Source organism: Castor canadensis, chromosome 6 (assembly GCF_047511655.1).
Source record: "Castor canadensis chromosome 6, mCasCan1.hap1v2, whole genome shotgun sequence".
Taxonomy (NCBI): Eukaryota; Metazoa; Chordata; class Mammalia; order Rodentia; family Castoridae; genus Castor; species Castor canadensis.
Window position 1 is genome coordinate 69,067,361 of NC_133391.1, and position 16,611 is coordinate 69,083,971.

Consider the following 16,611-nt stretch of genomic DNA (forward strand, 5'->3'; position numbering starts at 1 on the left):
AGCACTCAGACTCAGGCACAGAGCCAGAGTGTGGGGGTGGGGGTGGAGCCCCCAGCAGGGGACTTGAGTGGGGGCTGGCAGCTGGGCACAGGGGAGCCAACTGGCTCAGGCTGGGTGGCATGCTTGTTCCCCATGCGCGTGACAGTCTATTTTTTAATCAGTCCTCTCTCCTCCCCCAACTCCATGTGTCCTCCCAAAGGGCCCTATATCAGCAGTCTTGTCCTGGTCAGGCCAGGGCCACCTTTGGGATGGATGGAAGGGTACTCTAAGTCCCATCTCTTCATGGAGCCCCAAGGATAAACAGCCCAGAAGGCAGGACAGAAGGCTCAGGGATGAAGGGCTACCCCCTGTCTATATGAGCTGGGGCTGGTATCTAGAATCTCTGGCCTCAGTTTCCTTTATCTGTACAATGATGGGGGCATGCTAGACTTTATGGGAGTATTACAACTCAGTCACTTGGCATCCACTCAAGTTCTACAACATTAACAATGCTCACTCATGAGGCCCTGGCAGGGCCTCCCATGTCCATGGTGCCCACAGGGCACACTTAATCCTCCCTGACCTACTCCCAGGGAAGAGGGAAAGGGAAGAAAAGACTCTGAGCTGGTTCAAATGCTGATCTCAGAGCCCTAGATCACAGACTTTGTCAGGTTCCTCCTTCCAAGACCAGAGGGACAGAGATGGTGAGAATCAAACAGAAATATTGTGTGTTCTTGAGTAAGTGGCTTGGCCTCTCTGAGCCTCTGGCACACCATCTAAAGCAAAAAAGACTGCTATGCAGTAGAGAAGTTCACAGTCTTTGGACCCCACTGTCTGGGTTTGCATCTTGGCACTTATCTAAAGCTGTGTGACCTTGGGAGCTCACTTAACCAATCACTTTGTGCCTCAGTTTCCCATCTATAAAATGGGTGATAATAACAGGACTTATCCAATACATATGTTGACATGTAAAGAACTCAGAACACTCAGGGCACAAAGTAGAAACAATAAATTATCAAGCACTCTAAGTCTTGAAGTCATTTTATTCTAGAAGATTACATGCAAGGGTCTCAGCTCACTGTTCTATCCATGGGCTCATTTAGTTGCCCCTTCCTCTACCTTTGACACCATAGGACCAAATGTTTTGGGGGTCTGTTAGCTCTTTCACATCCATGAGCATCTCAGATCCTTACTGCCCATTTCGTAGCAGTTCAGAATGGAAGCAAATGATTTGTCCAAGACCTGAAGCTTAGTCCAGGGCCCTTCCCACTGAGTCTGTCCCCCTCCTTCCACAATCAAAACCTGCTCCTGACCAAGAACCAAAAAATAATTCACACAGAGATATGAGGAGTCTTGGGAGAGAAGCCATCTCCTCAACAGCTTGCTATTTTAACAAAGCTTGCTAATAAGTAGTGTTTCATTTTTTAAGCATCAATTCATTTCATTTTCGTACAATACAAGGGTTATTATTGCCTCTATTTTATAGATGAGGGGGAAAAAGTCCAGAGAGGTTACATAATATGTGGTAAGATCTCCCAGCCAGCCAGGAGTAGAGTCAGCCAGGATCCAACCACAGCATCTGTGTGGGAACTGTGCAGGAAGCAGGTGACACAGAGGTAAACTGACTTTTGCTCCGCCTGCACTGCCCAGAGAGGCAGGGCCCAATCAGCACAGTTGCACACCAGCCTGCCTCACCAAGTGGAAAAGATGAAGCCAGTATGGTGGAATGTCAGGCAGCAGCCAGTTGGTAAAGACTTCATTCCAAAGAGAGGGCTTTTTGTAAGCCTCTGGAATTGCAGGGCCTAGGGGCTGGTGGCATGTTGACTCCTCCTCTGGCCACACTGAGTAGCAATTGAGCCCCAATGTCCAGGGACCGTTCACAAAGGGCTCTATACACACACACACTCAGGCAGGCCCAGCTTTCCCTCTGACCAGATCTCAGGACCTTTGTTTAAACCCTCCTAGCGGTGGGGGAACTGCAACCTACAACCAACACCCCCTCCCATGCCCCAGTGTGGACCATTTACCATCTTCTGGAACACCATTCCAACCAAACCTCTCCCATTCCTCTGGGCCGTGTTCTGCTCATACCTCCTCCAGGAAGCCCTGACCACCCTTTAAATAACATTCAAATTCTTCTCCACCGTTGCCACCTGAGAGAGAATGTCCCTAGCCACCCAGAGTAGCCCCTCTAGTTGCTCTCCATCTTCACAGGGTTCATTTTTTTTCATGCTACCTTTACGGATCTGAAATTAGCTCACTGATTTCTTTGTTTTCTGTTTTCTTGTTTTATCCCCTCAATTAAAATGCAAGCTCCTTGAGGGCAGGGACATGGCTGTCCTGTTTACTACTATAACCCTAGTTTCTAAGCACCCATCCCACCCCACTGCTAGCTAGGGACACACAAGTCCCAAAAGGGTAAAGAATTCACCCAAGGTAACGCAGCAAGCTAGCAGGTGGCAGAGGTCAGCCTAGCATTGCAGTGTAGACACTTGGCCTGTCCCTGTACTCTCTCATTTACCCTTTGGTGGTCTGTCTTGCCCTTGCTTCCTCATTACATTGGGCCAGAGTCTGCAGTTCTTTGCCAGCAGTGTCCCTCCACTTCCCTAGGGGTCCACAGTGCCCCAATCTGGGCACTGTGATCCTTACTGCCCATTTCACTGCCCTGTCTGCTTCCCCTCAGTCCCTCCCTTCCTGGCATCAGTAGCTCTGATGAGCTCATGTCTGGAAGCCTAGGAGCTGCCCTGAAGGAAAAGGTGCCTCCCAGGCCAGGCCCCTGGGCCTGGGAGGTGGGTTCAGCTTTGTGGAAGGATAGCCCTGGCAGGGGGAGTAAGTGAACTGACCCCAGCCTGGCCTACCATCTGAAGCTGTAAGGTAGGACCCTAGAGATGGAACAACTAGGGGTAGAGGGGAGATAGACAAAAGCCCTACTTCTCCCCTCCTTCCAGATGTTCCATGGCCACCTGTGCCCCTCCCACATATCAAGGAGTCACTCTTTCCCTGGGAGAGAGGGCTCTGCTGCCTTCTACCCATAGAACCACCCCGAGCAAACCTCTTTCCCTTGTTGGTCTCATCAGTCTTCATAACTCGAAAATCGGAGATTAAATACTGACTGAAGAGGCAAGCCAGGAACCAGGCACCTGAATGCCACAGGTTTGGGGGTTTTTTTTGTTTTGTTTTGTTTTGTTTTTTCACCTCAGTGGAAGAGTATAGAAGGGCAAGGACTGAGAAGGAAGGGAAAGAGTTAAAGGCCTTCTCTTAACCATGTAAACGCAGATCCAATCACACTTTAATGTAAATGCTAAACTAAGAGGGGAGTTGGAGGGCTGGCCTATGACTTGTGAAGTGGGACAGGTCTGAAAAGTGGGGTCTGTAAGATGGTAAGCACAGGAGTTCTTCAAATATTAAACTTGAATGATCCTAGTCCATCTTCTCATGCAAATAGAGAAACTGAGGAACAGAGAAAGAGAGGAACCAGCCCAAGATTTCATGTGGAGACCAAGACAGGGGATGCCCCTACCAAGCAAGCAGGGCATTTTCAGTCCTGTGAGGGAGATCTCATCGTACCACCGGAGGCAATATGGTAAGTGGCAGGGGGTTTCAGTTTGTGGATCTGCTCCCCAACATGGGCTGGGGTCCAGTCCTGAGGTCAGTGACAGGACAGGCCACTGCCAGTAGGATTCCAGTCTCTTGTCCCACTGTACCCCTGGCCCTTTGATTAGCATCCTTATCCCACCCTCCAGTTTCCAAAGCAACAGGAGTTGCACCCTCTGACTGTCCTTAGGACCACCACCAGCACTGCTGCCTCCAGGGTGTTACCCATTCAGGGCCCACCCTGCCATCCTCTCACAGGGCAGCCAAAGAGCAGGGCGCTTGTGCCAAGATCACTCAGCAAGGTGCTACCTGCCACTCAGATTAGGGTGGGAATGGGGAGCCCGACACATACTGCTTTCCCACTCAGCTCTTGTTCTTTCTAGAAAACCCAGACACAGAGCACAGGGGTCCCTGCTCCCATCCAGAATAAGCCCATAACTTGGGGTGGTATTGGGGGAGGAAGGGAGACCTTTCCCCAGATTCTTGCCAGGGCCCTGGATAGAGTCCCCCACCCCCACTCAGCAGTGTAGTGGTTGGAAATGAGCCCCACCCTCCACTCCACTTTGAGCCCGTTTTGGGAGCAAAAGGTTCAATAGTTGGGGTGTTGTGAGCATTTGATACAGAAAACTTAGGAGTTTCCCTCTCCCCTAAGGCACTCAGGAAAGGCCTTGATTTCCCCACTGGTGCTTGGGCCTGGTGATCCCAGCGGTGTGGTGGTTTGGATACCTGAGCACTGGCCCTTGCAGCCAGACCCTGGTGTCCCGTCGCCCCACCCGCGGGAGGTGGGGACACAGGCCCAGCACAGGCTGTTCTGCTTCCCCCACAGGCGCCCATGTGGGTCCACCCGGACAGAGCCCCACCCGCCGGTTCTTGAATCAAGCCAGCCAGACATTCCCAGAGCCGCCTGGTGGGCGCAGACCCCAGGCTGTTGCCCATCCTTGGGCCTCGGGACAGCCTCGCCTCCGGATCTGCTTGCGGAGAGAGGCGCGAGGGCTGGATCGTCAGCCCTCGCGCTAGTCCTGGACACTAGCTTTCCTTGCTCACCGCGTCCTCCCGCTCCAGAGAAGCTGGAGAGTCCCGGGATCCCACCAGCCTCCGCTGTACAGATGGGGAAACTGAGGCCCAGGGTGTAGATGCATCTTGGCCAAGGTCACCCTGCATGGGGGAACTGGAGCCCAGATGTGCCACTCTTCCAGGGTGGTGCCAGCAACTGCGCAGGTAGGGAGGGCGAGGCTCGCTACGCGCCCGCACCCCCGCCAGGCCAGCGCCCCCCACTCACCTCCAGCCGCTGCGCGCGGTCCCCGAGTTCCCGGGCGCCACCGCCTCAGCACACCTGGCAGCGTCCGTCGGTGCGCCCTGCCCCGAGATCCCCACACCCCTGTCCCGCACCCTGCGCCGGCTCCGCGTCCGAAGCCCCTTCCTTGTCGCCGCCACCGCCCGGAGGGCTGCTTGGGACCCGAAGTCAGGAGATGCGAGCGCCGGGCAGGCGGGCGGGTGGCTCTCCTGCCGCCCGCTCCCCGGGGCCCTAGCGCCGCCCAGCCCACCCGCCCCGCCCAGCCCACCCGCCCCGCCCAGCCCAGCCCTCGGGGTGCGACTCCTCCCTCCGCTGGCTCAGCCTGCTCACTCCAGTCGGGTTCCCGTTTCCCCCTTCCCTCTCTCTGTGCCACACTTTCTGCTGTCTGATCGCCTGCCTCTGCGTTTCATCATCATTTTCTGTATGTCTAGGTCTGTCAGTCTGGTCGGTTTTGTTTCTCACCCAGTTTCTTAGTGCCACCATCTCATTTCCCACTTTTTTCTCTGTCCCTTCCAGTAATATCCCCTTTAAAAACTCTCTGTGAGTCTGTCTTCCGTGACACCATCTCCCATCCCAGATGCAGTACCCCTCAGGCCCAGCCCCCACCCCCATTTTGGACCCGGTTACTGGAGTAACTGTCCCTGGGTGGTAGGACTTGGGGAAACAAGGGCTGAGGAGAGTTGCCACCTTCCACCAGCCTGCTGCTGTCCCCTGACTTTACTCATGATTTAACAAGAGCACTGATACTGTGTGGCCTCCGTGGGGCTTTGGTTCCTCATCTTTTCCTTGAAGGAAATGCCGCTAGTGCTGAGCTCTTCAGAGCTTGTCAAGGGTCAGTGTACATCAAAGCCACATGCAGACGCTGTTAACAGTCCTTATTCCTACATTCCAGCACTCCTGCTATGGGGAGGCCTCTCCAAACCCCCAGCAATTTTGAGTCGGGACCGCACTTAGGAGAATGTTGACCTGGGTTTTCATGAAGTTTCTCTGGATTTTTCACCCCTTCAGCCAGAGGGGGGTCCACTAGAACCGCTGTGTTTAGTTAGAAATGTGTGAACATATGCCCACCTCACTCAAGGTCCTCTGAAACACAGACCTACAGGTGTCCTTGTGATGTTCCTTGCCCCCAGTGGGTGAGTTCACAGAACAGGAGGTCAGGTGGCTAGGAGAAAAACCTCTCTGGCCACTCCATCCCTCTGCCTGGCCTCATAGGCTTTGGAGAATTCCCTGCTTGTGTCTGCTGTTGTCCAATTATGCAGGGTGGGGGACAGGGAGGGGTCCTGCAGACTGGCACCAGGCAGGGAGGGGACTGCTTATCCTGAGTGCACATGCTTGGGGAAATGACTACAGCCCAGCCTGTGGGAAACCAGGAAATAAACTGTGTGGGTGAGAGAGAAAGAGAGAGAGGCTAGGATTACTGCGTGGGTGGGTATGAAAGAGAAAGAGAGGGGGGAAGAAAGCAGGAGAGAAGGTGGTTCGATCTGTATGTAGGTGTGCAGCAGTGGGTGTGCAAAAGTGGATATGTCTGTAGGACAGAATGTGAATGCAAGAGAGCTTTCAAAGTGTGGGTGTGCAGCAAAAGAAAATGGAGAAAAGAGCATGCCTTTAACCTGTATATATGGGAGGGAACCCATGTGCGTGTATGAGAAATTGTTCACATCTGCTATGTGTTCTCAGGCAGGACTGTAGCGCTGTAAGTAAATCTGAGCTGTGTGTGCACAGGTGACAGATATGATGGATGAGGGGGCCTTTGAGAGGGTGTGTACCAGTGTCTACCCATTGCAGGTGTGCAGATATGTAAGTTCATACATGGGAAAATGTTTGCATGAGAACATGATGTGCACATGTCATGGTGTGTGTGTGTGGTGTGTTTATGGGTGTCTATGTGTGGGTGCACAGTGGGGTATCTGTGAACCACTAAGCAATGCACCTCCTCATCACCCTCCTGTTACAGCCACTGCAGTGTGGGGGAGTGGGAAGGGCAGTGAGCAGCTTTCTACCCAGCTTCCTGCTCTGTCTGCTGTCTCTCTCACAATCCTGGGGGCCAAGGGCCTTGGTGGTGGCCCAGTGACCACTGTAAGCTCTTAACCCTAGTGTGGGTTCCTCTGCCTAATCAAGATTGAACGTGGCCAAGGATAGGCTAATCTGACATCCTAGACCTACACCACCGTTCTAAGCCATTCCCAAGTCTCAGAGCAGTGTCCACTACAGCTGGAAAGGCCTTCAAATCCTCTAGATGCTCCCCCCAGCCCCAATTACAAATGGCCATGAGTAATGGAGCAGCTGGGCCACAGAAGGTCCCAGGTCTCCCCAGCACATCTGAACTAAGAGACTGTGGCTTAGCCCAATCCCCAACTACTCCCAGAGCCTGAACACCTTTTTCAGCCCCTGGTGGGTGGAAGAACATAGCCTGCTGCCTTGTCTCCATGGATACGAGGCAGCAGAGAGGTTGTTTAAAAACATGGGCCCACACTTCTCAGGGTTCAAACCTCAGGTCCTCCACCCACAGACTGTGAGACTTTAACAAGTTACTTAAATTCTTTATGCCTTAGTTTCCTCATCCGTGAAACAAAAATAAGAAAATTATAGACTGAGTGTGGTGGTACAGGTCTGTAATCCCAGGTACTTGGAAGGCAGAGATAGGAAGATCACTGGCAAAAGTTAGTGAGACCCTATCTCAAAAACAAGTTGGGCTTGTTGGTGCACATCTGGGGTCTCAGCTACTCAGGAGGAAGAGGTAGGAGGATCATGGTCCAAGGCCAATCTGGGAAAAGTTAGCATAAGACCCTATCTGAAAAACAAACTAAAAGCAAAAGAACTGGAGGCATGGCTCAAGTGGTAGAGCTCACACAAAGCCCTGAGTTCAATTACACCATACTGAAGGAAAGAAAATGGAAGGAAGGAAGGAAGGAAGGAAGGAAGGGAGGGAGGGAAAAAGGGAGGAAGGGAGGGAGGGAGAAAGGGAAGCAGGGAGGGAGGGAGGAAAGAAGAAAGGGAGGGAGGGAAGAAGGAAGAAAGGAAGGGAGGAAGGAAGGAAGGAAGGAAGGGAGGGAGGAAGGGAGGGAAGCAGGGAGGAAGGAAGGAAATTCATAGGGCTATTTCGAGGATGAAATGAAGTCATCCATACAAAACACTTAGTACAGTGCCTGGCAGCAAAACCAGAAGACAGAAACTCAGGGTTTCAGCCTTGAGTTTTGCCATCAATTTACTGTGTGACTTTGGACCAGTCGCTTGTCCCCTTTGGGCTTCAGTCTCTGTCTATATAGTAATGTTAATGAGCCCTGCCAGCTGTGATCAGCTGAGACTTTGTGGGGAGGACAGCTATAGTGTGAGGCTCTGTTAGTGTTTGGAGGCGGTCTGATTATGACTCCAATATTATACTCTTCTTCCCATATATATTCTCCCAAGTGGCAACAGCTGGTGGCAAGAAACTTGAACTTCAGGCTGCTGCCGTCTCAGCTCTCTGTGGTCCTTCCCCTTCCAAACTGCTGAGGACCCCATCCTGCCCTGCTCAGCTGCACACAGGCCTTAGAGACATGATACCAGTATCCACTAGTGCCAAATAAAGGTCTCTGCAGTGCCCAAGGCAGAAGACGCCATGTCCCATACTTAAAACTTCAGGGAACACTTCAGAGAGGCAGGTATAATTGCGGAAGGATGGGTGTAATCATCTGAAGATGCTTCTAACCCTCTGGTGGTAATAGGAGGAAGCTTTTAAAGGAATTCCTAATCCACTAATAACCTGGCAGCTCGATGGGCTTCTTCCCTCTGCATTTCAAGCAAAGGGAGGGAACTCTGCCACTCCCTTCCCAGGGAGCAGAAAGACCATGGTGGCTTTGACCCAAGACCTCCCAGATTGTGACTTCCTGCAATCAGCTTCTTTCCTGTCTCTGCCTCTACCTCCAAGAAGTCTTCCCTGCCCATTCTATTCTCCTGAGATCACTCCTGTCCCCTTTGTCCCTAAAACTGCTTAGGCCAGAGCCAGCTGGGCATTAAAGAGTGAAATGAGTCAGATTGTTCAGAGCAAAACCACAATCATAACCTAAATCCTACACAAGGACCATGCGACCTTTCGAGCGTTATTTAAATCTGCAGGCCAAGTGCCTCACCTGTAAAACGGGGAGAAGTGTACCTGTCCTGAAAGGTTATGGTAAAATCAGGAGAATGACATGCTGTCACATCAACTGGATAATGGACATAATAACCTTATGCCCGAGAGGCAGGAGGTTGTGGTGAGATTAAATGAAGTGCTACCTGAAAGCTCCCAGCACAGTGGGCTTCATATACAGGACTCAACAAATAGTAGTCATATTGTTGAGCTGACGATAATTTCAATTATCTTCAATATCTCTCATAAGCTACCTAGGTTACTGTAAATTTTCCAAACTGTGGTCAGATCATCACCACAAGTTCACAACAGCTATATGAGGTAGACATGGCTCCTGTTTTTATTCTGTTTTCACAGATCAAAAAGAAAGAAAGAAAACACAAAACTCACCAGGGGAACTTGCCAGGGCTTGGCTAGTCCAGACCCACAACCCTGCCTCCTGACCCCCAGCTGTGGCCTGTGTGAAGGGAGACAACAGATGTCTGGGGCCTCTGGCTCTGTGGCACCTATGTTTGGACTGACTCTGAGGTGAAGGCTCCTCATTGCTGCTGCCCAGCTCCCTGTGTGACCCAAGCCTGGGAGGGAACTGAGTCCACAGGGGTGATCAGGGCCTGGAGAGAATTCTTTAAGGAGCAGAGTGGGAGGGAAGGCTGGTAAGATGCCAGCAGGGGTGTCAGTGACGCCTGCAGAGAAATGAAGTGTTCCTTCAGTTTCCTGACGCACAAGCCCTCCCAGAACTGTCCCCCGCACGCCTTGCTGGCAGCAGCTCCTGCCTGCACCAAGCATGGCCCGACTCACGTCCTCCCCATCTGGACCCACTTCAGCGTTTCCATGGGCCTGTGCGGAGGTGATTCAGTGTGGGTTTCCCTGCCCCGCCCTGCTCTGCAGACTCACGCGCCTGCAGGGAAAATGATCCTCCATCCTTCCTTCCTACCATGCCATGCCGCACACGGAGTTCTCCCCACACGCTGTCATTGGATCCCACTGCAGCCCAGGTAACATGGCTTCTGCCTTTGTCATCTCTAACAGATGGGAAACCGAGGCCTAGGTGGGCTGCCAATATGCCAAGTGACCTCAGCAGTCTCTCACTCACTCTGGGTCCCAGTTTCCCCACTGGGGTCAACTTAGATCAAAGGCTTCAGCCTCTGTCTTGCCAGCTCCAAGAGGGCAGAGACTACTTTCGTGTTGCATTCACAGCATTCCCAAATAGCCGAGCTGCATACATTAAGTCCTCATTAGTTGCTTGGAATTTCACACTAATGATTAAAGGGCAGATGAGAGTGAGAAAATGAGGTTTTTTTTTTTTTTTCAACCAAGCATGATACTGGCTTTCTCTCACTGCCTTCTCAAGTGCTCTCTTTGGCAGAGAAAGAAGCAGGGTTAGATATGGAACAGCTGGAATTACATGTAACAGCCGCTCCTGTCTCTCCACAGCTGTTGATCTGGGCATGCTCACAGACCTGTGGTGATTATCATGAATCTTGGGAAAACACTCTCAGGACCCTCTGCTTAAGAACCTATGGGGTTTCCTGTGACTCTAGGGAGGACAAACACAAGCTTACCTGGTTTCTGGGCCACTCTGGGTCCAGGGCCAGGGCTGAGGCTGGCTGTCATCACCTGCTGGGCCTTTACCACATCCCAGTCCTGGCTGGCCCTATTGTCTTGCTGGGCCCCACCTCGTGCCTCCTGAGAGCAGCTGGGTGGCTGGATGTTCAAGACTCTGGTTAGCTGTGATGTCTCTTGGATGGTTCTGCAGGCAGAGTTGTCCCTGCTTCTGCTGGTCACCTCATCCTCTTCCAGGTCCATGAGCCCCACCTCTCCTTGCAGGCCCTCCTCACTGCTGCTCTCTTCAGCCTCCAGAGCCAGACACCTGTAGTTGCCATCAGGGATCTGGAAGGTGCAGGGGGCAGACCTCCCTTCGCTGGGCCCGAGGGTTGGTTGTGGAAAATGAGGACCCAGCATGATGCTTCTGTACTTGGAGATTCTGAGGAATGGCACCTGGCCTACTGTGTGACCTGCAAATACTGCTCTCTATTCCTCTCGAGGATCTTCTCTGGTTCTCTGCAGATCCACCTTCCTCTGCTGATTCACAGAGTTGGAGTGAGGTTTGACTGAGTGTAAGATAAGTCCTTCCTGTGCTGGGTGAAGTGGTGGGCCCTCAACACCTCCTTCGTAACCCTTCTTGACCTCTGGTGTATGAGGCCCCTTCAGGACAATCTCTCTGTACAGGGAGAAAAGAAACATCTCACAAGACAGCTCATTGAGTGTTCTGGACTGAATTTCTGAGGCCTGTCCATCCTTGGGTGGTCCTGAAAACTAGCTGAGATTTGAGGTAATTTTCATGCTTCCACAGGGAAGTGTTTCCCAGGCTTCAACCATTCAACATCCTAGACTTGCACCATATCCTTATGTTACCTGACACTCATTTGCTTAATATTTTCTTTTCAATCCACTTTAAATAAGTAACTGTTTTACTTTAGATGTATCTTAAGCAACAATTACAGGAAAACCACAAGTATATTGTACTAAGTCATTTTTTTCCTAATACACATTAAAGAAATATCTATTTATTTAAAAATGCTTATCTAGGCTCCACCTTGAAAAAAAATTCTCTCACGTCCTACCAAAGGTACATACACCACAGGAATTATAGAAAAGTGGGGTGGAGACGCAAGACTGGGGACAGGGCTCCCCTGAGGAAGTTGTGAAAGCCAGAACAATGGTGTGCTTTTGTGTGGCGCAGAACCAGAGTTCAAATCTCAGCTATGCCACTTGCATAGCTGTCTCTAAACCTCCACTTATTCACCTGTAAAATGGATATTGTAATAAAGGTTAAATCTCTCTAATATGAAAATTGAAAATACAAAGTACTCCAATATCTAAATTTTTGAGCACTAACATGATACCACAAGTCCACATTCCACACCTGACCTCATGGAATAGGTCACAGTCAATACATAAGTACACTTAAAAATATTGTGTAAAGTTCCATTCAGGCTATTGTGTAAGGTATGTGTGAAACATAAGTTAGTTTTGAGCTTAGACTTAGATACCATCCCCAAAATATCTCATTATGTATATGCAAATATTCCAAAAATCTGAAAACCTCTAAAATCTGATCCCAAGCATTTTAGACTCCACCTGAGGGTACATGGAGGATCACGGGAGAAGGTGCCTGCAGAGGACTGTGCAGTCTCTGAGACATAACTTAGTGCATGTTGCCTTCTCTTTCAATCCACAAAGGTTTCTTAAGCCCCTATTCTAGTTCACATACCGTGAAAACTCCTGGGATGTAGTGAGGATAAAGCAGATACGCGTCTGTGGCTCATGAAACTTTAAAATCTGGTGGGGAGAGCTGTGAATGATAATGAGAACAATAATAATGATAGTATGATTGTTTATAAATGTTAAGAACGGTGATAATCAGGAGGGGGAGGCTTCCCGATAAGGGATGGAAGGAGGGGATAGATGTGAGAGAGTCTTGGGCAGAAGAACTGGCTGGGCTTGGAGGCAGGTGGAGAGTGGGTGTGTTGGGTTGGGGGGAGGGTGAGTTTGGTATACAGCATAGGTTCCCAGCTCTGGCGACAGAGTGTATGAATAGGGATCGGGAGTAAATGGGAAGGAGCAGGTGTTCGGCGGGATAGGGAGATGACTTTGATTTTTGGATTTCCAGGGTATAAGCAATCCCCCCTGGAAGGGTAGGGGCCCGTAGCGTGAGAGAGAGTTCCCACTGAGGGAAAAGGTTTGGAAATCCTATGGGACAACATAGAGTAGATATGGACAGATCCCCTGGGTTGGGCAGATAGCTCTTAGAACCCTTGGCCAAGTATGCTTGGGAGGAAACCTTGGAACAAACAGGTCTTGTTTAAAGACTTGATTCCACCACTACTTAGCTGTACAAACTCTCTGAATCTCATGAATCCTATTGCAAAATGGGGAGAGAAACACACATGCACACTTGGCAACCCACAGCCATTAAGAATCCTTGAGCCACAGCTGGAGGAGTGGGCTCAAGTGGTAGAGCACCTGCCTAGCAAGGAAAACCCCCTGAGTTCAAACCCCAGTACCATCAAAAAAAAAAAGAATCCTGGGGAGTGAAATCTGTGGACATAGATGACCACAGGGCCTGGGCTGATTTCAGCAGCAGTTTTCACGCCTCTGCCCCAGGCAGGGATCAGACACTCCCCCAGCAAAGCAGGCTGGGTGGAGGCTCTGGCTTCTGGATGGAGCTGTTCCAGGAGAGTATGGTAGGCGAGCAGAGAGATAAGCACATTATCAGGCCCTAGGGCAAATCAGAGCCAACCAGAGGAAAGACAGACATACTTCAGGATCAGAAAGATAACCAGGCACCTGTTAGAACAGCAGGGAAGTCAGGAGAAAGAAGCCAGCCTCACGCTTGGGGATGAATGGGAACTCACGGTACTAAGCACCTACTTTATCCTAGGGTATTGCGGTAAAATCTCACAACCGCCCTATGGGACAGGTACTTTCTCCTTATCCCATCTCAGAGGTGAGGAAACAGGCTCAGTTAGGTAAAGTGGCACAGCTAGTAAGTGACAGGGCTGAGACTCCCACCTATTCCTGACACCTTGACCCTAAGGCTGGACCCAGGAACACAGAACAGAAGGCCCCAGGCCCTCTCTTCTCTCCAGGAGCTTTCTCAGTCACCAGCACTGCCAGGTTTCTGTTATTTGAGCTTCAAAGATCTTAAGGGCCAGTAGAATTCTAACCAGAATTCTGTGACCTTGGCCAGGTGCCTCCTGCCCTCTGTTGCCAGTTTCCCCAGGGCACAACGCAGTTGAGGCAGATGGTGCTGTAGGGGGCCACTGGACTCTGGCATTGCAGGATCCCATGCTTCTCAGCACTCAGAGCCACCCCCCCACCCCCCAACACAGCCAGATGGCAGGAGGCAGAAGGAGTGGGCGCAGGGAGGGGGCAGGGCTCTCTGACTCCCCGTGGGGGCCTCGCCTCACTCTATCCCTGCTTCTGTTTTGCTGTATTTGACGGTGGCCACGGTTTCCAGGAAAGGAGAGAGAGGCGGAAAAGTTAACTTTCCGCCACCCACACAAATATTTTTGGCTGGCGGCTTGTCTTCAGGCTGCCAAGCCAGGAGGGAGGGGCTGGCAAGAGCCCTCCGATTCAAGGCTGCCTCCTTAGCAGAGAGGACTCCCAACCCAGCTGGGGGCTTGGGCAGGGGCTGGGTAGGCTTGAGCCCTGGAATGCTCACGTGGTCCAGACCCACAAGGCTGCTTCTTTTACTAGGGTCCACTAGGTGTTAGGTGGAGCCCTTTACCTAACACTCCTGTGAGTGGGGCAGGAAGGACCCTGAGGCTGGAGAGGCCAACACCGGCCCAGGGTCATTGGTGAGGGGTAACAAGACAGGAACAGAGGCTGCTGTGTCCTTACCCAGTGCTCTCAGCAGCTGCAGACTCTGACTCCAGGGACCCTGCAGCCCCAGGGTGTGCTGAGCTCAGGTGGCAGACCCATGTGTGTGGGACTGCCCAGCAGAAATGGGAGGGGTCCTCCATTTCCACCCACATCCACATCCCCCATCTAGCCATAGGCTCTGAGCCTGGGCAGGCAGGGCTGATAACCCCCCTGAGCCCATTGTTCTCATCTCAGACAGGAACTCTGAGTCCAGGTTATGCCATCCCTCGTGATCTGAAGCCCAGGTTCCCAAATGCTTCAGCTCCAGCGCCAGAGCCTGGCTGAGCCTCAGATGCCCTACTGTCTGAGAACCTGACCAGACATCCCCCAGGGTCCTTCTATTGCTGGCTTCCAAATAGGTGGGTCCAGGCATGTGGACTCCGGACCCTCACATCCCTTCTGCTACTGCCTATGTGATGAAGGACAGGCACTGGCTTATAGTCAGATCCGGATTCGAATTCTGATTCCACCCTCTACCCCACCTCCACCTCCAGTGGCTTCTGACCCTGGGCAAGTCCCTTATTCTTTTGCGCTTTAGTTTCACTGCAAAACAGGGCTTGAAACAGAACCTACTTCCCAGGGTTGTGTAGGGATTAATAGAAAAAACACAAACTCATTGCTCTACACAGCAGGGAATGAGGAGGCACTGCAGTGTGCAGCTCACCTGCTGAGCGCTGCAGGTACTTGATGGACCTGGCATTCAGGGCCCAGGGCTTGGTGTGCACGGGCTGCAGTGAGTGGAAGGCACAGTCCAGCCTCTCACAGGCTAAAAGAGCATGCTGGTGGCTTCAGAGGAAGGTGAACAGGGGATGCTGAACATCGGGGCATACAAAGATATGTGACAGGTATCAAGGCAGGGGCGCCTTGTAACTCTCCCATTAACTCACTGAGTTGTACCAGGGAAATCACAGAATCTGGGTTTTTTGTGGTTGTTGTTTGGTTTTTGGTTTTGGTTTTGTTTTGAGACAGAGTCTCACTATGTAGCCCAGACTGGCTCCAATCTGTGATCCTACTGCACCTGTTTCCCAAGTGCTGAGATTATAGACATGCACCACCATGCCCAGCTCACAGCACCTGATTCTACAGGAAGAAGATGAGAAGTAGGTTGAGAGTTCAGATGTAGCTCAGAAAGACTCGACCCTCGTTCTTTCAAAAGCATTTCTGCCAGATGTCTTCCTGCCTGACCTCCCCACACCTGCACTACACTATATAGGGCCTGATCTATTTCCCTAAAGTGCAACTCCGAAGTATTGCTCACTTGCTCAAGACCATTCCATACCTCTCTATTGCTCACAGAAAGAAGCAAAGTTGTGAACAAAGAGAAATACAGATTCAAAGGCAGACTGCATGATTCTTGACTGAGGGGAATGAAAGAGGGATTCATGGAGAAGGTGATCTATCAAGGCCCAGTGAAAGCAAGAAGGCAGGACCACTGGGGATGAATGTAGAGAATCACATGGGCCTAGATGGGCTGAGGTTGGGGGCACATAGGGAAAAGCAGAAGGAGCTAAGATTTAGAGAAAAAGGGGCCAGACCATCACAACAGGCTTCAACTGCCTGGACTTGCTCCTGCTGGCTGAAGAGAAAATGTAGGGGCAGCCCTACAGGAGTGGAGGAACCACTGTAAGGCCTGTTCTGTGGAGTGGGATCAAGAGCAATGAGGGCAGAGCTGAAGGTGGGAACCTGAAACAAGGGCTGGTAGGCAGGGAGCCTTGGGAGAGGAGCATTTTGGAACAATTGCCTCAGCAGCTGGCACAGTTCCAGGCACATTAAAACAGTAACAGTGACAATAACTGATGGTCATGAGGTGTTTATTATGTCAGGTGCTGTTCCAGACACTTAGTATGGAATAACTCATTTAATCCTCGTCACAGCTGGAAGGAAGACGCTGTTTTTATCCCCATTCCACAGATAAGGCAGTTGAGCTTACAGGGTCCACTGGGCTCACACAGCTGACAAGCATCTGAGTCAGGGTTCATATCCTGATAGACTAGCTCCAAACATCATTCTCATCCACAAGCCTGTACTATCTGGGTAGCATAAGTACTTATTGAATGAATGAATGAAATGATGAATGAATAAAGGAAAAAGATGACCTGGTACATTGCCTTGAATGTAGAGTGACTAAGGTTACTGCAATACATAGCCTATGGTCAAAATGGAGTTACCCTAGAGAAAGGAGTAACTCAGAGCAGGTTCAGATGGCTCA

The 16,611-nt window shown here is 51.1% G+C and overlaps 1 protein-coding gene and 1 long non-coding RNA gene across 4 annotated transcripts in view; one reads left to right on the top strand and one right to left on the bottom strand.

The window, feature by feature from the left end:
- Positions 1-10,937, bottom strand: part of Synpo (synaptopodin) — a 36,056-nt gene extending 25,119 nt beyond the window's left edge. Inside the window, exon 1 of one of the 2 annotated variants that reach the window (XM_074076638.1) lies at positions 10,538-10,937. In XM_074076638.1, the coding sequence (XP_073932739.1) occupies positions 10,538-10,937 (400 nt within the window). Of the gene's footprint in view, positions 1-4,852; positions 5,120-10,537 lie in introns of those variants that run through there. The other variant, XM_074076639.1, reaches the window with a different exon arrangement.
- On the top strand, positions 2,714-10,544 carry LOC109702151 (uncharacterized). 2 transcript variants are annotated; one of them, XR_012448998.1, is made up of 5 exons: positions 2,714-3,132; positions 3,425-3,562; positions 4,400-4,791; positions 9,333-9,970; positions 10,410-10,544. It is a non-coding gene; the product is annotated as an uncharacterized lncRNA (long non-coding RNA). The 2 variants fall into 2 exon arrangements; XR_012448997.1 differs by having other exon boundaries at positions 2,714-2,853.
- Positions 10,938-16,611: the final 5,674 nt, after the last annotated feature.